Source organism: Choloepus didactylus, chromosome 20, assembly GCF_015220235.1.
Source record: "Choloepus didactylus isolate mChoDid1 chromosome 20, mChoDid1.pri, whole genome shotgun sequence".
NCBI classification, from domain to species: Eukaryota; Metazoa; Chordata; class Mammalia; order Pilosa; family Megalonychidae; genus Choloepus; species Choloepus didactylus.
Window position 1 is genome coordinate 22,461,257 of NC_051326.1, and position 22,605 is coordinate 22,483,861.

At 38.1% G+C, this 22,605-nt stretch overlaps 1 protein-coding gene across 2 annotated transcripts; it reads left to right on the forward strand.

The window, feature by feature from the left end:
• Positions 1–8: 8 nt before the first annotated feature.
• VDAC3 (voltage dependent anion channel 3) lies at positions 9–22,322 on the forward strand. 2 transcript variants are annotated; one of them, XM_037812936.1, is made up of 10 exons: positions 9–125; positions 2,494–2,562; positions 3,342–3,391; positions 4,421–4,423; positions 9,651–9,803; positions 10,652–10,704; positions 11,834–12,061; positions 13,365–13,515; positions 13,933–13,990; positions 14,426–22,322. In XM_037812936.1, the coding sequence occupies exons 2-10, from the start codon at positions 2,496–2,498 to the stop codon at positions 14,515–14,517; spliced, it is 855 nt and encodes a 284-aa protein (XP_037668864.1). In that variant the 5' UTR covers positions 9–125; positions 2,494–2,495; the 3' UTR covers positions 14,518–22,322. The 2 variants fall into 2 exon arrangements, with proteins under 2 accessions (XP_037668864.1, XP_037668865.1); XM_037812937.1 differs by lacking the exon at positions 4,421–4,423 and having other exon boundaries at positions 16–125.
• Positions 22,323–22,605: the final 283 nt, after the last annotated feature.

The following is a 22,605-nucleotide window of genomic DNA, read 5'->3' on the forward strand; positions in this document are numbered from 1 at the left end:
GGTGGGCGAGAGGGAGGGATGCGCAGGCGCCGCAGTGGGAGTGAGGTCGCGCAGGCGCGGACGGCGTTGGTTTGAAGACCTTCAGCGTTGCCCTGGCGGAGTGGAGACAGGCCATCTGGTTGGAGGTGAGGAGGGGCCGCGGCCTCCGGCCGGCGCGATGGGCAGAAGGGCCACGGGAGCTGTGGGTCGCGGCATAGCAGGGACCCGACGAGAGACGGACCTAACGGAGGGATCGGGAAGGAGACAGCAGTCTAACGGGGCGTGACGCGTTGCCGGCCAGGCAGGGCAGAGGAGGGCAAAGGGGGCGCTGGTCCGTGTCAGGGACCTTGCTCCCCTTGGCGCGTCAGATGCTGGATCTTGAGCGCTGGCGGTGGGAGGTGGTGCTCCGAGAACGGAGCCTCTTCCAGTCCTCCTGGTGTGCGGACAGGACTTTCTTTCCAGGCGTCAGGCTAGAAAGGAGGTTGGTTTCTAGGGAAGTTGAATCCTCGAACCCCCAATCCCACCCCAACCCCGCCCCCAGCTTCCTTTCTGGAATTGTTGTCAAACATCACAGGACTATTCCACTCCTGGCCGAATGGAGTATACGTGCAGCTTAAAAACGAGAAACGAGGAACAAAAGGAGCTCTATGCTTAATGTGTAAAGCATTGTTACCTAGTTAACGCCTTTTTTTCCGTGTCTGCATGTAATGCAACATCAATACATTGTGCGTTTCAACAAACAATAAGTGCATTTTATAGAGCTAATATAAATATGTGATTATAGCTTTACTCTGGAGAAACATAAGTCTCTGTGTCTCCTTGATTTTTGCTTGATCATACCAGTAGGACATTTTCCGTCAGAAACATGGGCCATAAGAAGTAAGCTTGAATTGGGCAGAATTGAGATCAGTTAGTAAACTAAACCAGCTACACGTCTTTTGCAAATTATCTGGCAGTGGTTTTGAAAAATAAAAAGGCAAAATACTAAAAGATTTGTAATTAGTCCCTAGATGTATATGGTGCTTTTAAACATTTACCTGTCTCTTCACTTGGGGTAGATGAAAAACCAGACTTGAAAAGCCTTAACATTTCTATTTGAATATATAGTGTTGACTTTTCTATATATATCTCTGAAATTATAGGCTTCTGACAAAATTTCAACAGATAACAGTATCCATTGCGATTATAAGGAGTAATAACAAAAAGTTGGAATTGGAAATGTATTTTAAAAAGTCTAAAATTGATCATTTGAGTACAAGGGAGTGAATTGTAAAATAATTGCTCTAAGTGAACTGTGAAATCCTGTGGCTTAGAGCCAAGTTTTATTTTGATATGAGTCAGTATATTTATACTGACTATGCGGACTTTCTTTCCTCTTAACTCTACAGCATAGTGAGAGTGATATACTGATATATTTGACAGGTTTAGGCTAAGGAGCACATTTTAAAAAAATTCCCAGTTGAGAAATGCATTTTAAATGTATGTTATGTTCAGGTATGATGATATAGGCAGAAATTTAGCAAAAAGCCAAATTAAGAGTTAGGCTAACTATTAATAAATGTTAGTTGGAATGTGTAGATAGTTCAGACATAGGAATTTCAAATCTAGCCAGTGCTCTGGTTTAATGACCTGGCTAATGGTTCTGTATCTGGTTAGACATGGCTTTTGAGGTTGGAAGACTTGACACATTATACAAAGAGGGCAAAGGAGTGGTATATTTGGCAGTATTGATAGCGCTGAGAATTTGATGTGAGGGTCATATTGACAATTGAAAAGCTGATTGAATTCTAAGTAGGCAAGATGGACAGTTAAGGCACTTTGGGTTTTTGAAGGCTTTCACTTTAGGCTTTACACCAATTTTCAGTAAACAGATTGGTCCAAGTAGCATTCATCTTACTGCTGGTTCATAGGTATGGTTCCTGCACTTCATTTTAAAAAGGGCTTTCAGAGGCAGCATATTCTGGATGAATCCATTCCATTTAGTATGGTAATTCTTATTTTAAGAACTGAATTTCATCGTAACAATGTTAACCCTGAGGATTTTTATTGCATCTATTCTTAAAGTTCCTTAAAATCTTTACCTTGTTTCCTCACATAGCTCCTTGGCTTTTATAACAGTCTGAGAAAGGTTTTTCTGAGGTGAATTTTGGAAGTCTATAAAATTATTTAAATTTTATTTAAATAAACAAATAAATAAAAAAATAAACAAAGCATCTCCTTCAGGCTGTGAGAACTTTTTTCCTTTGGAAATGCAATCAGAAAAATGACCTCTCTGACTCTCGTGGCAAAACGCTTTTATATAACTCCAGGGTTCTGGAAAGCTCTTTTTTTTTTTCTTTTTTCTAAGGAGCAAAAATGCCTTAACTTTGATTGCATAAGGATATAAGCATTAATGTCACAAAGGGGAGGAAAAACTGTATACCTCTTCTTACAGGGTGAAGCAGTAGAAGAACTATGGCTGAATACATACTAAATGGTTATTTTTATTCCTTTGACCCTGTTTTTCCTTGTAAGATATGTGTAACACACCGACTTACTGTGACCTAGGAAAGGCCGCCAAAGATGTCTTTAACAAAGGATATGGTAAGTGGTATGCGATTGTAGATTTCCACATTGGGGGGTTTGAGGTCAGTGGTGAATGCCTACTATGTGCAAGATACCATGTTAGTAAAATGGGGTTAAGACAACATTAACCTGCCTCACAAGATTTAAGGGGTAACAGGTTATTAGATTTCATTTCTTAAAGATAGAGTCCCTTACAAACAATAAAAGCAATTATGCATACATCCAGACAGACAGACGTAATATAAAATAATATAAATCAATAATATCTGTGCTTCCTCTGGCTAGCCCTGGGGATAGCCAAAGTAGGGTATACTTTTTCTTCCCTCCAAATAATGGTGGTATTTTCATGAGAGTGAAGACACAGCTTTTGCCTTCTTTGGAGTAACATACTCTTTGATCCCAAATAGATATTTATCTTTAGTTTTTAAAACTTGATGTTTAAATTCTTAATTTTCTGTGCTATACACATTTGATTTCTTCTTGTAATGTTAATGTTAATTGCATTTTTAAGCTTGTATATATATCATCATAATATCTTCTAGGAACATTTGTTCTTGGAATGGTGTATATTCCTTTCATTCACTTGTTCTTTAACTTACGGTTTTAAGTAAGGCTTTATTCAGTTTGGGATCTTAAAATTATACTTAAGCTTTCTGGTTATTATTCAGTATCTCATAGAACTCTCCTATGTATTTTCCACATGGAAGGTACTGTGGACTATTTTCTTAATTTCTGAGCTGCAAAAATTAGTGAATGTCACATTTTGTACATTACTGTATTTTTGTGTGTGTGTCTAGGGTTTGGCATGGTCAAAATAGATCTGAAAACCAAGTCTTGTAGTGGAGTGGTGAGTACCTAATATTTTTTAAATAGATATAGCATAATTAACTTAAAAGGAAACTGTTTAAAAATCATTGTTCACTCTAGTTATGTGAAACATTGTATGTTTGGCACTATGCTGTCTTTCCTTGAGCTTTGTCCTACTCTCACATTTCAGGGAGCATCCTTACTCAACCAATTAAACCCGTAGACAATTAGATTGAATTTTTCGGGGGACCCTATATGTTTGTCATAATAGGAGTATTCAGAGTCTTACTCTCCGAAGGTATAGAATATACATTTTTTTGACCAAAAAAAAAAAGTATCCTTATACTTTCATAAATATGTATGTAATCACTAAAAGCTTTATTTCTAATGAATATGTATGTAGTCACTAAAACTTTATTTCTTTTATAATAGGTTACAAGTTTTATTCCCCTTTTACAAAAAATAATTTTAGCTACTTTATGACAGTCCCTTTATGATTAGTTGAAGCAAATGCAGAGCTAAAATGCATGTAGATGATTATTCTCCAGTTTTTAATCCATGTTCATACAGTCTTACTGGAAGTTAAGAACTAGTAAAGGAAATGGTGGTATATTTTCAAAGGGGTCATGAAGCAGAGCTTTCATTGACTAAATTTCAGCAAATAGATTAACTTTATTTTCATGCCATTCTCTGATTTCACCTCATTGGCCACATCTTTTTTGGTATTTTATCTGTTTAATCAAATAAAAGTATTATTTCTGGATATAGTGATTAGTTAGAAGGGCAAGAGGAATGTGGAATTCCTATGACACTTTGTCTCTGACTCTGTATAATCCTGGTTTGTCGCTATCATTCTTTCCCTGAGTTTCTCTGGTGGTAAATAAATATATATCCACCTATCTTGCGAAGGTGGGCATATTGTATATATATGATTCTATTAAAATAGAAAACTTCAGCTCATTTTGGGTATGGTTTCAGAATTTGTTTAAGTTAGGTTCATATTGTAAAAATTATCAACTAAAATTTTGTCTCCCTTTCACGCTGCTGTGGTTTGGGACTATTCATTCAGATGGTAAGGAAAAAAAGCTTATTTGTGTGCTTGCTTTTATGGCTTGCTTTTAGTCTCTGGTGTGGATTTAGGACAGGTTTCATCCATTGCTCCAAATTTCTTAGCTTATACTTGATACTTTTATCATATGCCATCTATTTAAGAGTAACATTTTTGTGATTGTTTTATTGCTTACTAGCATTTAATGTAGAGCTGTAGATGTTGTATGCATGTGTACATGTATTTTTTACTTGGTTGACCTAATTATGAAATTAAACAGAAACTGAAGCAATTGGGATCCTAGAACTCAGAAAAATCCTAGCCGCCTCTTTGACATTTGTACCTCTTAAGTTTTTTGACAGAGCTTCAAACTAAGAAATGATGATGGTAACAAGGAAGAAATGTGGAATAAATACTTCTTTACCTTAATTTTGTGCATAAAATTTCCCTAACCCCCAAATTAAGGTTTATATTTGCTATAGTTTTAAGTGTGTAAAAGGTAAATGTAAGAAAGGAGACTGGGTAGTAGGAGCTACTAAAAGAAAATGACTGTCATATTTAAAGAATTGTATGAACTGTAAAACATGACTAACATTTTATCATTTTTACTAAGGCTTTGCCCTAAATGTGCAGCATGATACTCTCTTTTAAAGCTTTCTGTCTGGTGTTGATAAACAGATCATAGATTCCCAGTTGTTTCATCAGCTTTTGAAACTAGAGTGAAGATAGCAGGGTATTTGTTAAAGGGAGGAATCATATTGCAGGCAGTGAGAAAGAACTGTTGAGGGCTGTTGGCAGTAGTTCAGAAATGTTCCTTAAAAACAGGACCAATCAAAATGTTTTTGCTTGACAGTTTGTAGATTGATAGTGACAGGTGTTGACTCTTGCTTCCCCCTAGAAGGAGATATATTTCTAATTGCTTATCATCATATGACTAAGAGGACACTTAACTAGGGTAGAGGATATATTTTAAGGCATTCATATATTCATACTAACGATTTGATAGAAAGCACTAGACCGGAGGAGAGGGGGAAAAGAGGAATGAATTATAACATTCCATTTTGTAGTAAACAATGCACAGATACTTTAAAATATTGAAATTGTTTATGCTGAAAGTTTTGCATATAGTCTTATGGACAAAAGCAATAAAATTTTGACCCTATTAAAATGGAGGAAGGAGGCTATAGTGTTTCCAATATTTTTTTAACATTCAATTTCATTGAGATATATTCATATACCATACAGTCATTCACGGTGTACAGTCAGTTGTTCACAGTACCATTATATAGTTGTGCACTCATCATCACAATCAATTTTTGAACATTTTCATTACCACACACAAAAAAGAATAAGAATGAAAGTTAAAGTAAAAATGGACACCTAAAACATCCCATACACCCCATCTCTCTGTATTACTCATTTACCTTTTGTCCTCATGTTTCTAGTCATCTGTCCATACACTGTATAAAGGGAGTGGGAGCCACAAAAGTTTTCACAATCACACGGTCACACAGTTGGTTATACAGTTGCTTCAAGAACAAAGGCTACTGGGTTGCATTTCAACAGTTTCAGATATTTCCTTCTAGCTATTTCAATACACTAAAAACTAAAAAGTGATATCTATACAATGCATAAGAATAACCTCCAGAATGACCTCTCAACTCTTATTTGAGATCTCTCAACACAGAAACTTTATTTTGTTTCCTTTCTCTTCCCGCTTTTGGTCCAAGAAGGCTTTCTCAATCCCATGATGCCAGGGCGGAGCTCATCCCCAGGAGTCATATCCCACATTGCCAGGGAGATTTACACCCCTGGGAGTCATGTCCCACATAGGGGGGAAGGCAGTGAGTTTACCTGCAGAGTTGGCTTAGAGAGAGAGGTCACATCTGAGCAACAAAAGAGGTTCTCTGGGGTGACTCTTAGGCACAGTTTTAGGTAGGCTTAGCCTCTCCTTTGCAGTAACTAGCTTCATAAGTGTAAGCCCCAAGATCAAGGGCTTGGCTTTCTAAGTTGGTAGTCTCCAATGCTTGTGAGAGTATCATTAATTCCCCAGGTGGGGAAATTTAATATTCCCACATTTTTCCCCAGTCCCTCAAGGGGGCTTTGCAAATAACTTTTTTTTTTTTTTTTTAATCATTTTATTGAGATATATTCACATACCACGCAGTCATACAAAACAAATCGTACTTTCGATTGTTTACAGTACCATTGCATAGTTGTACATTCATCACCTAAATCAATCCCTGACACCTTCATTAGCACACACACAAAAATAACAAGAATAATAATTAGAGTGAAAAAGAGCAATTGAAGTAAAAAAAGAACACTGCAAATACTTTTTATTCTCTGCCCAAATTACTCTGGGATGTATTGGGGCTTCACACTAATCTGTACAAACCAACCAGATTTCACTCCCTGTTCAACATTCCATGTAATTATGTTGTTTGAATAAACTGTTCATACAAGTTAAATTATATAGTATGTTACGAACAATATAGATTTTGCACCTAATGAACATCTCTTCCTTTGGTCTCACACAGAAGTTGAAGTTTTGAAAACACCATCAAAATCGTCCTTTACCCAGGTTGAAACTGACTGTGTTCGAACTTCAACTTCCGTGTGAGACCAAGGGAAGAGATGTTTATTTGGTATAGGATCTATATTTTCTAAATAATATAACTTCTACAGTCAGTTTGTTCAAACACTACAATTACATGGAACTTTGACTAGGAAGTGAGATACCGTAGGTCTGTATAGATTAGAATGAAATAGTAACACATCCTAAAGTAATTTGGAGAGCTGGGGGAGAATGCAGAGGTGTTGGACTTCCTCACCTGGATTGTTGCTGATGTTCTCACAAACATTGGGGACTGACGGCTTGATGTGCTGAGCTCTTTGTCTTGGAGCTGCCCCCTGTGAAGCTTGTTGCTGCAAGGAGAGGCTAAACCTGCTTATAATTGTGCCTAAGAGTCTCTCCCTGAGTGCCTCTTTGTTGCTCAGATGTGGCCCTCTCTCTCTAAGCCATCTTTGTGGGTGATCTTGCTGCCCTCCCCCTACGTGGGACCTGACTCCCAGGGGTGTAAATCTCCCTGGCAATGCAGGATATGACTCCTGGGGATGAATCTGGACCCGGCATCATGAGATTGAGAACATCTTCTTGACCAAAAGGGGGATGCGCAATGAAACAAAATAAAGCTTCAGTGGCTGTGAGATTTCAAATGGAGTCAAGAGGTCACTCTGGTGGACATTCTTATGCACTATATAGATAACACTTTTTAGGTTTTAATATATTGGAATAGCTAGAAGTAAATACTTGAAACTACCAAACTCCAACCCAGTAGCCTTGACTCTTGTAGACGATTGTATAACAATGTAGCTTACAAGGGGTGACAGTGTGATTGTGAAAACCCTGTGGATTGTACTCCCTTTATCCAGTGTATTGATGGATGAATAGAAAAATGGGGACAAAACCTAAATGAAAAATAGGTTGGGATGGGGGGAGGGTGATTTGGTTGTTCTTTTTTTATTTTTATTTTTTATTTTGATTCTGATTCTGGTATAAGGAAAATGTTTAAAAATAGATTGGGATGATGAATGCACAACTATAAGATGGTACTGTGACAGTTGATTGTACACCATGGATGACTGTATGGTATGTAAACATATCTCAATAAAACCGAATTAAAAAAAAATCATCCTTTACCCTTTAGTCTGATTTACTTTAGTCCTAACCATGTCCGTTTCGTTCCTATCTCTAATTGAAATCCGACGTCTTTTTTTCAGACTCCTTAACATTTGCATATGGGGTTATGCTGACATTCATAGCTGCCGGACTCTGGCTCTGAATCTCAGATGTCACACAGATACCCAAAATTCCAGGGACCGACCAGATTATACACAAAGAGCTCAGCATCTCAGAATTTAGAAATAGCCATTACAACTCAGGAATAGTTGTCAATGCTGTAAGAGCTTACAATCTAGAAACCTTTACAGTAAGCCTTCTCCTGATAACCTAGGCTCTCAGACTCAATTCTCGGAGCTTGCACATTATAGTTATTCCATATTAATGAGGCATTATAATGTTTTTCTTTTCATTTCTAGTTTATCTCACTCAGCATACTGTCTTCAGTGTCCATTCACCTCACAACTTCGCTCCTTGCAGCAGCTCAATGTTCCACTGTTTGTATACACCACAGTTCACCATTCCACTTATCAGTCAGTATACCCTTAGGCCACCTCCATCCACTGCAAATCATGAATACTGTCACCATAAACCCCACTGTGCAAATGTCCATTTGTGTCCGTCTTTTCAGTTCTTCCAAGTATATACCCAATGTATTAGGGTTCTCTAGGGACAAGAGATACCTGCAAATATAAGGTTTTATAAAAGTGTCTCACACAACTGTGGGAGTGCACATGTCCGAATTCCACAGGGCAGGATGTACAAGTCCAAATTCCATGGGGCAGGCAGCGAACTGGCAACTCCGATGAAGGTGTTCAGTGAACTCCTCAGGAAACACATCGCTGACCAGCTGAAGAAGAAGTGAAGGTCCTTTCTCTTTATCCTTTAAAAGTCTTCAACTGATTGGATTAAATCCAGCTGATTGAATTCTCTCATTGCAGAAGACATGCCCTTCACTGATGTAATCTGTCACAGGTGCAGTCAATTGACTGATGATTTAATAAGCCTTCTGGTTTGTTAACCAGCCACAAATGTCCTTGCAGTAATGGTTAGGCCAGTGCCTGCTTGACCAGACACCTGGACACTATTACCTAGTCAAGTTGACACGTGAACCTAACCGTCACACCCAATAACCAAGTTGCAGCTTCTAGTATTTTGGGATGTTTAAGGACCTTTAAATTAACTAATGTTTTGCAGGGTCTGATAGAGAACTATAATCTGTTTCATGTCATGGAAGTTAAATCTTTAAGAGTTAATATTTTTGTCTTTTTAGAAAAGGCATTTATTTTCAGTAAAGACACTTTTAAAGTAGAGATACAAGGTTCCAATTAAGAAAGAGTGTATGCAACAAGAAATAACGGTAAGAAAGGTAGAACAATGGAAAGATGTAAAACTGGTTAAAATATTTAGAGACTGAAAAGAAAGAAGGAAAAAAGTTACTGTAGAGTGCTGGGCTATGGCAAAGAGGAAATTTTATTGCTTTCTGATGCATTGAACATTACTTTCTGAAATGATTTTTTTCTGTTTGGTGAGCTAATTTTAAAGTAATTATTTTTTCTTGTTTACCAGGAATTTTCTACTTCTGGTCACGCTTACACTGATACAGGAAAAGCGTCAGGCAACCTAGAAACCAAATATAAGATCTGTAACTATGGGCTTACCTTCACCCAAAAATGGAACACAGACAATACTCTTGGGACAGAAATCTCTTTGGAGAATAAGGTACGAGAAAGCACTAGAAGTTATTTTGTAGGTTAAATATATCTTGCAGATTCAAAGATGAACAACACCCCAGATATAATCTGAAGATGTTACAACCTATCTAGTAGACACATTTTTTTTTCTCTGCATATGGCCTTATTTGATATGTGGTTATGTCTCTAGAAAAGAAGGCTTTGTTTCTAAGTACACTAATTATGACGTTATATCTTGGTTCTGACCTGTTTTACTTATTCTGCTACACAGCTGAGCCTCTCGGGTAGACCAAACTAGTTGTGGTGATTTTTTTTTTTTTTTTTAATCACTGCAAAATTGGCTCACAGAAGAATGTTTCTAAAACATTCTGTAATGTTTTAAAAGAGAAAGTCTATCGGCAGATAATTTGTCAAGTGCCTACTGTGTTCAGGGCACTGGTTTTTGAACTATGTCTATTATGCACATAGCCATATATAGGTATAATATACATGTACAGCTGAATAAATTACCTAGGTTGCTTGTTGAATGTCAGGTTGTCACATTACAACAATTTTAAGAGAGTATCAAGATTAATTTTGCTTTGGAATTTTGTTGTTTTGTACTGTGACTTATGTTATTTGTTGTAATAGGATTTGATCTATAAATTTTAACCTGTTTTGGGGTGGGAGAATCATGATGAGGCTGGGGGAAAGGAGAGAGGGAGGGGTTGGGAAGGTAATTTGTTATATAATTTAATATTTGGCTTTCTTTAAGGATTTCCTTTTTTTTTTTTTTTTGTTATGTAAGAAGTGAGAGGAAACTTTAGAATCAGATTCTTAAGTTGAAAAAATAATTGAAAATTACCAATTTGTTAATTTTAAATCTTTCCTTTTCAGTTGGCTGAAGGGTTGAAAGTGACTCTTGATACCATATTTGTACCGAACACAGGGTAATTATCAAACTCTATTTTCTGAAATATTTTTATAGCCTGAAGGGATAGAAAGCTTTAGAAAGGGAGCTGCAGTTAAAAGCTTACAGGCAGGAAGAGCTTAGGAAGTTGCTGTTAGTAACACTAGAGACTTTGTGTTTCTAATGAAGATAAAGGAAAACTCACTTGAGGCAAGATGAAATTTAGATGTGAAAATTGAAAATATGAACAAAAAAGTTATAAATCTGTTCCAAAGAGGCGTAGAGTGGAAAAAGTTTAGGAACTAGAAGGGTCTGAAACCATAGGTATTTCTTATACTGTGTTCTAAAGATTCATGGAAGTGTTGTTCTGCTGAGAAGTTAATTTCTTAAGAAAAGAATATAATCTCTTGGTTCTAGAACAATATAATGAGTAGTTCTGCTGTTGACTTGCTTTCTTAGCCTCTGTAAATTCCTCAACTTCTCTGCCTCAATTTCCTCATCTATAAAGTGGGGATAGTGTTGCCTAATGGGCCAGTGTTATCTAAAGGACAAAGATGCTAGATAAATGCAAGGTGGCACGTCTTCTCAGCTATAACAGGTTGTAACTTCCCTGCCACACACCTCAGTTATCTTAGGACAAATATTTTCATAAAAGGCCTGGTTGGAACAGGACAAGGACTATTAAAAACTAATTTACTGTTTTTAGTACTGTCCTTCAAAAAAGTACACTTCTCACCATGATAGGTTAATAATTTAGAAGTGTGTTGGGTGTTAACTTTTGTGGCATTTAGGAATTCGGACAGATTTAAGAGATTTGGCCTCTTGTATGTCTATGTATGTATTTCTTCAGAATATTAAATTGGTAATAAGAAATACCTTATTCCTTCTTATATTCTTGTACTTTTCTCCATACCTTTATTAAATTAGTGATGAAGTATCCTATCATTTGAATTTATAATGAGTAATAGGTAGAAATAGTACATACGTTTGTAATCCTAACAGAATTATATTTGTAGAGCTAAGTCATTTGAAACACATTTTCTATATGTATGCAGTCTACCAAAATAATACTTAAATTGGGGGAGAGAGAGTCTTACTCTAAAAATTTCTGGAAAGTAGTAGAAACTCATGTTGTTTTCATCATTTTTGTTCATGTTTGTTTTTTACAGAAAGAAGAGTGGGAAATTAAAGGCCTCCTATAAGCGGGATTGTTTCAGTTTTGGCAGTAATGTTGATATAGATTTTTCTGGACCAACCATCTATGGCTGGGCTGTGTTGGCCCTTGAAGGTTGGCTTGCTGGCTATCAGATGAGTTTTGACACAGCCAAATCCAAACTGTCACAGAATAATTTCGCCCTTGGTTACAAAGCTGCAGACTTCCAGCTGCATACCCATGTGTGAGTGTTGATAATTCATTCCTTCTTTAGTGCCAGTGCAGTCTCTCAAAAAGATGGTAGCCATTAGCATGTTGAGAAAAGTCAAAGTGATGGTACTTGCATTTTCTCTGCCTTAGTGGGCATCCAACCTCATTGTACCATTTTCATAGTTAGAAAAACATTACCAGGTGATTAGTTGCACGTGGTGCATAGTGCTGTGCTGCTGCTAGATACTGGCCTCAGCCTTTACCCCAGACTTCACAGACACTCTAGAATCTGTAGAACAACAACTGAGATGGAGAGAGCCAGGGCATAGGTCATCTGATATAAGTGATCCTTTGGCAATATATGCTTCTGTTTCCTCTGGTGCCCTACTCATCTTGGCAGTGTCTGGGAACGGGTCTGTTTTGATCACCAAGAACAACCCCAAATTGATCTTAGCATCTTGGAACATCTCCAGTGATTCTGTGGAGGATTTCAGGTACCCTTGGTGAGCACCCAGCTAACCCCAACTATCCCTGTTACATTCGGAAGTAGCAATTATGGGATTCAGTAATGTAGGCTGAAACTTGTTGGCTGAATGAATTTGAATTTTTAAACTATATTGTATGTTTTGGTCTACTGCTACTGTATCAGAAAGAAAAAGCAAAGGGTAAGCTGTGTGTTTTTGAAGTGTTATAGATTGTTGTCTGCTGGACATTCTGTTTCACTTCTGGTGTCTAAAGCAGTGGTATAGACAGAAAGAGGCACTGAAATTGAAGCAGTATTACCAAGAAAATTATGAAAACTCAGGATTAACTTCCGGGATGCTTTGAAACAAAAATGTATGTACTTCTTTGGAGCAGTGCACTCTAGGTATTGTAGAAAGAGTGTTTTCTAACTCTAGCACTGTGTTATAAATGAAATCCAGAATCCGCCTTTATTCCTGAACTTGTATTTGTATATATTTTTATGTTTTTTTGCAGAATTTTTATTGACCTCTGCTTTGAAGTTTTTAATTCTATGAAAATCTCAGAGAGACCTTTAGGTCATATTTGCCTGAGGTGTCTGCCTTTTTGCATCATTGAATTGTGTCTAAGAAATTAACATCAAGTTCAGGACTGAAATAGATGATTCAGGTGTTACTATGTTTGAATTAGGTGGTCATAAATTGCATAACTGGATTTAGTTCCTTATTTTATTTGGTAGTAATTTATGCTAGACGTTTGCTGAAATCTCTAGTTGTAAATGGGATCCTCGTTTACACAGTCTTAGCATTTGTTTTCCTATCATAAAAATGGTACAAACTAGATATTTATAACTTTTCCCTATATCTTGAAAACAGGAATGATGGCACTGAATTTGGGGGTTCTATCTACCAGAAGGTTAATGAGAAGATCGAAACTTCAATAAATCTTGCTTGGACAGCTGGCAGTAACAACACCCGTTTTGGCATTGCTGCTAAATACAAGCTGGATTGTAAAACTTCTCTATCTGTAAGAATATACTGCCAGATTGGATCTGCTCTTAGGGTTTTATCTGTGTTGTAAATGATGATATGGTTATAGTTTGCATCTTTATTAACTTTCATGAGCTAGTTCAGTGTATAGTGAAAATAGTATTTACCTGAAGTCAGGAAAGGTGGGTTCTAGTCCTATCCCACTAGTGTTTTTGAAAAATTTGATTGAGGCCTTTAAACATGTATTCTCAGGGTTCCTGCCATCCCTACTACTCCTGTTGACTACTTAAAGATTTATCTTTTTGTTTATTAAATTTTCAGTTTCAGTAAGTATAGATTAGTCCTAACGTGCTTTAGCTTTGGAAACCTGTGCATGAAATGGTGGTTGTGTTGGACTTATATACTGTGAAATTGACAGTTTTCTAAATGTTTCTATTCCATCTCCTAATCTTAGGCTAAAGTAAATAACGCCAGCCTGATTGGACTTGGCTATACTCAGACCCTTCGACCAGGTATATAAAGGAATGAATAACAGTGAGGTTGGGTGGAAGGGGATAGAGGAATATTAAAATAATCTTCATTGTGGGTTGATTCTGAGCACTTTATAAAGTTTGGTTGTTCAGACAGAAAGTGAAACAGATTAAGTACTTTCACTTAAAAAATATTTATGTATTTCTCATTATAATTTTGGTCACTCCAGCTTGTGAGTTTGGTTGATCATTCACTGTTCTTAACCCTGAACTCCAAATCAAGTTTGCCATGATCATGCTTTACTAATGACAGAGCAGTTGATTGTAGATAACTGTATGTAGATTTAGTAATATGCTAGTATGCTTGTAACTCCTATACCCAGCTATAATGCCATTGACGCCATCCATTGTTTCAAGAACATTCAGATTTGATTGTAATATTTGTTCTAAATGACTGTGGTGTTTTCTTCTTTCTAGGAGTCAAACTGACCCTATCAGCTTTAATCGATGGAAAGAACTTCAATGCAGGAGGTCACAAGGTTGGGTTGGGATTCGAACTAGAGGCTTAATATGGTTTTGAGTAGAGTATCAGATTTGTCCCTGGAGATGAAGAGAAGCGAACCTACTGTTTTGGCCTTAAAATTCTTCTGTGAAATTTCAAAAGTGTGAACTTTATTCTTCCAAAGAATTGTAATCCTCCCTACTCTGAAGTCTAGAGGTTGCAAGTCCATCCTAAGGGAGGTACTTGAAGGCATGCATGGAAGTTTTCATGTTTGTGCCACATTTCAGTTCAGTTCCTCAGTGTTATTTTAAATGTGTTCCTCAGTGACAGTGTGTCATGTTGTAAGGGAAATGACCTGATCCTCCAGTTTGTACATTACGTCCTGCATGTCCCACACCACTTTTTCATGACCTTTTAATATATTGGTCTCTGTGCTGTAGTGAAATCTTTGGTTTTGCATCAGAGTAAAATAAATCCATCACATTTGGAACATAATTGCTCATATGACTTGCTAATGGTGGTTTTCTTATATTTTATGTGATTTGTTTTGCTTTAAAAAATATTTTGATGTGTGGGATTTGTGTTCAGAAGTGTTACGTCTGTACAAGGAATCAAAGAGAAAGGCTTTGGTTCCCTTTATGCTGTTGCTTGTCCAGTCTCATGCTTTTATTGCTCTCGTGCAGTAAGGCTAGGCAGAAGTATATCTTGCTTCTTATTTAGTGTGATACAGTATTATCATCTTGGTAGTTTTGTAAAGCTACTGAAAAGAGTGAGGATGTGAGTAGGTGAAAAGACAGGGTAAAGGAAAGAGTACAATTGGGGAAATACCATAGGGATAGAATGAGGCCAAAGCTAAAAGGGACACATCTGTGGCTCTTTTGGGGCCTCAGAAAAATATGTTTGATTACTAGAGCTAGAAAAATTTTAATGAAAGAATGAAAGCACCAGTTTAGAAAAGAAATGAGCAGACCATAATATCTTTAAGACTTACTGGTAAATCATCTTTCTTTCTAAAAGTAGAACTCCTTTTGAGTTCTCTATTAAAAAAAAATAAACAGACATAACATATGCTCATAGCAACAAATTCAGACAGTTCAGAAGTAAATTAAGTAAAGTGAAAATTCCGCAATCCTCTCTCCAATCTCACTTTCTTCCACCACCGATAAGTTTGATATATATCCTTGCAGATAGTTTTCAGTATCTTCAGAGTTTACATAAATATCTAGTTATATATATTGTTAAGATATACATCTTGTTCTGCAATATCCTTGAAAATTGAACATTATTATCAGATTCCTCTTTCTGTAGTCATGTAAGTCTGCCTCATTTTTTATTGCTTGCATGCTTTAGTATACATGTGACGTAACGTAATTATTCCCCTTTTTGCTACATTCTTTTTTTTTTTGCTTTACCAACAATGCTGCATTGAGTATCTTTGTCCATTCACTGGTGAAGATTTCCATAGCAGCACTGTCCAATAGAACATTCCGTGATGATGGAAATGACCTAATCTGCACTGTCCTATATGGTAGCCACTAGCCATAGGTGGCTGTTGAGTACTTGAAATGTGCCTAGGGCAACTGAAGAAGTGAATACCTAACTGTATTTAATTTTAATTAATTTAAACTTAAATAGCCCCGTATAGCTAGTAGCTACTGTATTGAATGATGCTATTAACTCCACAGGACAGATTTCTAAAAGTGGGATTGCTCAATCATGTGCGTTTGATAAGTAGTACCAAATTGCCCTTCAAAAATTTTGTACAAATTTATATTCTACCAGTGGTACTTGAGAGTACACTCCCCCCATCCCCCCAACAACAATGAATGTTACCAAATTTTTAAAATTTTTTGCCAGGTTTGTAAAATATGGTATCTTGTTTTAATTTGTACTTCCCTGATTGACAGTGAGATGGAGTGGTTTTCGTGTTTACTGATCATTTTTAATTCCCTGATTTGCCTGCTCACATTCCTTGCTCAGTTTCCAAATGAGTCATCTTGAAAAGAATTAGACATGTTTTCTTTCTGAAAAATTTCAGTGCAAGTTATTTCCCCTTATCACCACCAAGGACTATCTTAATTTCACTAGACAAAAATTTTACCCAGATTTCAACCAACACTTCTTAGGAAGGGAAATATCTATGATACCAACCACATGAAGATTTAATTTTGTTTTCCCTAGTATTATCTTTGTGAGTGTGAGCTCCCATTCCAGGAATGAAGTATAACTCTAGCCTACTGAAAGAACTTTGTATGCAGTCTGAATGTGGGTGGCATCCTAGGTCTGCTGACGGGGGCTGCACATAGACACTCCATTGTGTTACGGAGAGGAGGAATAAGCCATGCAAGTGGAAGGATAATGGCTTTGTGTTAGAGGAAAGTTACTATGGGGCAGTTCTCTTCAGTTTAGGGTTGCTGGGAGTAGGGGATAGACATGGATGTAGGAGGACAGATAAGGAGCTGCGAGGAAACACTGATGAGATGCACCCCTAATTAGTTTCTTAGTTATTTATCTGACAAAGTTATATTTATAGCCTAAATTAGATAAGAAGGGGATTGCTCTAGGTTTGTACTGTTTCCCCTTTCTTATGTTATCCCTTTCAATTTATTTGATATTTCAGAGCTAAAGAATCAGATTTTGTTTGTTAATATAGTCCAGATATGAATGCAGGTAATTTAAATTTAGCCTTTAAACAGTAATTTTCTTGACTCATGTGTCTGGCTGTTAGGGGTATGGAAGAGTACCACGCTCATGGTGTTAGATCATGTGAAAAGGTCCTGGCTGCTTTGCATGGGAAGCCGTCCACTTTTGTCACTGTGAAAGTAAGGACAAGGACATCCCTGGGATTGAGATAATTTTGTCTTTTAAGTATTTGCCAAGTAGGAAGAGAAATAATTGGTCCCATAGTAAGTGATCTTGGGGCCTAAAGGGCTTTCTGCCCTAAGATGACGGCTTGGGAATACTCTCGGCACACCTTTAGATGATCAGGAGTCCTTGTGCGTACCAGTTCCTGAACTTCTGAATGCTCAGGAGTGCAGGCTTTGTGGAAATAGCTTGATTCATTTGAATTCTAATAGGGATTTTGACTGGTTTTGATTAGGCTCCTTTGTTTCACCGGATAGCCTGTGCTTTTGCAGCAGTTTTCAAACGTTAGCATGCTTCAGAATCACCTGGAGAATTTGTTAGAACAGATCGCTGGTCCTCAGTGCCAGAGTTTTTGATTCAGTAGGTCTGGGATGGGGCCAGAGAATTTGCATTTTGAACAGATTCCCAGGTGAAACTGATACTGTGGGTCTGGGGACCATACTTTGAGAACCAGTGTCCTAGAGCAGGGGTCGGTGAACTACAGGCTTTGGGGCAAATCTGACCCAACACTTTTTTTACAACACTTGTAAATAAAGTTGATTGGAACATAGCTATGCTCATTCATTTATATATTGTCTGTGGTTGCTTACACACTCCAGCAGCAGAATTGCATGGTTGTATGACCTGCTAAGCCTAAAATGTCTGGCCCTTTACAGAGAAAGTTCATTGGTTTCTGATCTAGAATGAAGGGAAATAAAAGGCAATAGAATGAAAATGGGTCCAGGAGTGGTGTGGCAGGGTGGGAGTGGAAGTAGAGATAGTGCAAGAGAAGGCCCCATACTGCCAAGTATGGGGTTCAGAGTGGGGCTCTGGGTAGGCACTGGGTAAGATGACAGGCCAAGAACCGGGGCTGGGAGGAGAGGTGAAGAAGAAGGTTAAAGCTCATCATGAGAAGTTTAAGGTATTTGCCCCTCATTTAGATAGACTCCACACTGCCCTTTTCAGTGGGCAGTTCCCTGTGGGCATGAAAACTAGGCTGTGTTCTGAGAACCTTCATCGAGGGAGTCATTAAGGTGTAGTAGAAAGGAAAGAACATTTCTTGAGCTCATGTGCCAGGTACTGTGCTGGCCCCTTTATATGAAATAATTTATTTAATCTTCACTTCAATAACTGCAAACATCTTAAGTAAGCCATAGGAGGTATTTTGGGATGGAGCAGTTGGTTGTGCCTTCTCATACTGGAAGTTCTCAGTAGCTCCCTTCTGTCCCCCATGAAACACCGGCACACACAGAGACACACGTGCCTGCATGCACTGCTCTCCCCTACCCTCCCTCACCTCTCTCTTTTTCCCCCAGCTCCCTCCACTATATTTCCTGTCTCCCTCTAATTTAGCCTTATCACTCATTGATTTTATTTTCTTTTAAAAATTGAATCATTCTGAACACTGCTAGGCTCCTCAGTTTTGTCTTTTAAGCCTTAGTTTACCACAGCCTATGTGTCGTAGAGCTTTGCACCTAGGGGCAGAGAATTAGTATTCTAATATATATTTGTATTTAATGCCTCTGGGTTCTTTGATTCAGTAATTCCACTCCTACGAATTTACCTTAAGGAAATAATCCAAGCGGCACAAAGATTTATGTACAGTGTTTCTCACTGCACTGTTGTTTATAATAGTGAAAAACAGATAACCACCCAAATGAGCAACAGTAGGGGAATGGTTACATAAATGATGGTATATTCATTAAATGGAATATTATTTAGCCATTAAAAATCATGTTTTTGAAGAAAGATAACATGAGGAAATGTTCACACCATAATGTTAAATAGGAAAAAAAGTAAAAAAAACAAATCTTAATTTTAAGATATATATGCAAATATAGGAGAAAATACACCAAAATGTTAATATTCATTATCTCAGGAAATTGGAATTATAAGTAGCTTTTATTTTTTTATACTTTACTGTATTTTTTCAGATTTTCAAAAGTGAATTTCTTGTTATATTTGTAATTAGGAAAAAAAAAACCCTTCTAATTAATATTTTTTGAAAACGGCAGAGGGATCCTTCCTGTAGCACAGGAAGTAGCAGTCTATGGGTGGTGAGTGAGTTGCATCTCATATGTGACGTGGCTCTAGACATGCGGAGGCAGGGCCAGGGCAAGAAACACTACTTGTTTCTACTTGCCATCTAGGGACAGTTTCCCGAAATGGAGAAACTGATAAAAAGTATTGATTGGCTTTGCTTATGGTAAGAAACTACCCGGCATGAGGTTTTCATTAAAATTTGTATGTGAGAGTTTAGTGTTCACATATTTTAAATATGCAAAAGGCCAAGAAAACCTCATGGTCCACTGCTAATCCATTATCACACTCCAAACATCACTGCTGTAGGGACAGAGGACAATACATGTCTTAACATCTCACTTAGTGACAAAATGTCTGTCCTTGGAAATTCACAGCCAACTTGGCCCAGCCTCGTTTTTCATTTGCTTTAACAGATAGTTACTTGTGTGTGTGCATGTGTGTGTGTCTGTATGCGTCTTTGTGTCTCTGAGCCATAGGCATGGTTACCCTCAGGTTCTAGAACCTTGGATAGGAGGAGAGCTAAGAAACAGCCTAAGCTGTTTCTGGACTGCCCTTGCAGTGTTGGTAACTACATAGATGTGCATGAAGACGGCTTGTGTTTTCTACACAGAAAGACCATCCTTCCATTTACAAGTATACCTCTGATTGTGGATACTCTGATCCACTTTCCTTTGCCTGTTTCCCTTTAGAAACAAATCCTCCTTTTCTTCAGCCTTCTAAAAATGTTGGCATTCAGGTTCCATCGTCAGCCTTCTTTAATTCTCCCCTGGTTCTCACTATGTGTGTATTATGCTAATGTGAGGAGCTTTTTCAGATTACATCTGCCTAGTCTCAGAGATGCTCATACATCTGCCTTAGGGAAACTCTCAGAATAAGAGTGATGCTATATATCTTGTGATCTCTGAGGGATCTGATAAGAGCACCAATCTTCCTTGCCCAGGTTTTAGACAGATTGTAAATTAAGACATGGTCTTGGTGGATGGAGGCCAAAGCCATCATCTTTTACCACTGATAAAGGCTGCTTAGGTTCATGGTATAATTTAGGGTGAGAGCCACATGGGCTCCTAATATTTAACCCCATAACAAGGAGAAGCTATCCACCAGTCACAAGTAATGCTAGGCTTCCCCTACCTGCCCAGGTTGGATGGGATGGAGGAGAGGAGAATTCTGGTGCTTTGAGGTCAGACTCCCTCAGCAGGAGTGAAGAGGCAATTCCCAGCATACCCGGTTCATTCTTTCCAAATGTTATCAGTCAAATCCATCCATTCCCCTGGGGTAGCAGAACAAGTAAAAGGATAGAGACAGATGAGGAGTGTAATGCTAATGATGGTCCAGTCACATGGAAAGAAACATTAAGAATGGGGCACAGCATTCATTTTCTGTGCACTTTTAAGCCATAGCCTCCTTCCAGAGAAATGTGAATACCTAGAGAAATGTGTCCTGGAGAAATGTGTTGGGTTGAATGGAGTATGTGCTTTGAAACATCTGGGTGATTCTCATACACCCACTCCTTTGAACATCACCACTCACATCTGCTACCTGGACAGCTACCTCTTAAAGCTCATGACTTCCAAAATTTGTCTCCAGCCAAGAACTCTCTCCTGAGCTCCAAACCTTTATTTCAGTCTGCCTGTCAGATGGCTCTCCTTCGATAATATGCAGGCATCCAGAACTCAACCATGTCCCAGACGGAACCAGTGCCCTCAATACCTGCTTCATAACCTGGAGTCTCAGCCAAATGTCCACCTTTTTTTTGTGAACTTTCCCTTACCTCTGCGAGCCACTTAGCAGCCCTTTCCTTGGACTTCTACTGCTCTGTATTGCAAATTTGTTTACTTTCCTCTCCTCTTGCTTATGAACTCCTGCAGGCCTATGTTTTTGTCTTCCAACCTCCAGTGGCCAGCCCAGTGCTCTGCATATAATAGGCCCTCAATGAATGTTTGCCGAATGGCATGGAAATGAGCCAGAAGGTAGATGGGCCTGATTTGGCCATAGCTCTGTCTAGGCTTCAAGTCAGGGGGGGTTTCTGCCTAAGGATTCAGGTTCTCCCTCAGCAAGTACTAAGTTCCCTGTGACCATTGAAGAAGCACAGATAATTCCTGGCATTTCTGAGTACTGCTTGCAATTCCTTGACAATTTAATTAGCATTCTGTGAGGTGTCTTCACTGCGGCAATTTAAAAAGGTCTGGAAGATGGTCATGATTGCAACTAAACTTGATCCTACTACCAGGTGCTGCTGTTGTTGCTGCCAAGGGAAGATGGTGGCAGTAAGCTGGTCTGTGCTTTGTGCCCTTGAGGTCATTTAGTCGTCTCCTTCCCTTTGACCTCTTCTCCCCTTTCCCCAGCACTGACTGACTCTTGACATTCAGGGTTTGGTTTAACTTCTAAATGTAAAGCTTTGGGAGAGGGCAAGGAAATTCTCCAGCTTACTGTGACCCAAATCCCTTTTGTTTTGTTTAGTAAGTTCTTTTCTGGGCACACTAGAAACTGGAGACAGCTGTCCATTCCTGTTAAGTTTTAAATTCCTTACTTAGATTAAATTCCTCATATGTTTCCTTTCTGTAAACCCTTCACCCATTCTTTCTAGGCTTCCTTTCCAAGTTCTGAATCATCTAGTATAGTGATTTGAACCCTTCTCCAAGGCCTATCACAACTACACAGTCCTCATTTTTATCGAGACCACAACTGTGCACAGAGTCTGACAGCTGTTGAATAGGAAGAGACTAAGATAAGGGCCAGGAAGCCTGGTCTAGCTTGTCCATGTTTCCATTTGGCAAACTAAATTTTTTCTCATTCTGTGCTTTAGTTTCGCCAGTGCTTGGCCAGCTTCAGGTGTTTCAAAGACCAAATAAGAAAAGTGAAGTGAAAACGTTTCAAAAAGGGTGGTGGTGGAATGGATTATAGGGGAACTTTTTCCCCGTAATGTGCTTTATGATTGTTTGTTTTTTCAATAATACAAATAAAGAATGATGTTCTATAAAAATATTTTGGGGTGACAATTATTAAAAATAAAGGTCATCACAGTGACCAGATGCCAGTCTATTTGCTTCCTGAGTGTTTGGCTTGCATTCCAAGAACAGAGCTATATTTCCCATTTATGGTAATTCAGCCACATTCTACAGGCTCACCAATCTTTTCTTCCCTTGTCAGGCATGCAAATACCCTCTTCTCCAGTTCCATTTAGTCTCTAGCTATTTTGTCTTGTTACCTAATTGTGGTTTGTTTTCTTTCCCTTTTCTTCATCATCCAATTGAATGTTCTCAGAGCC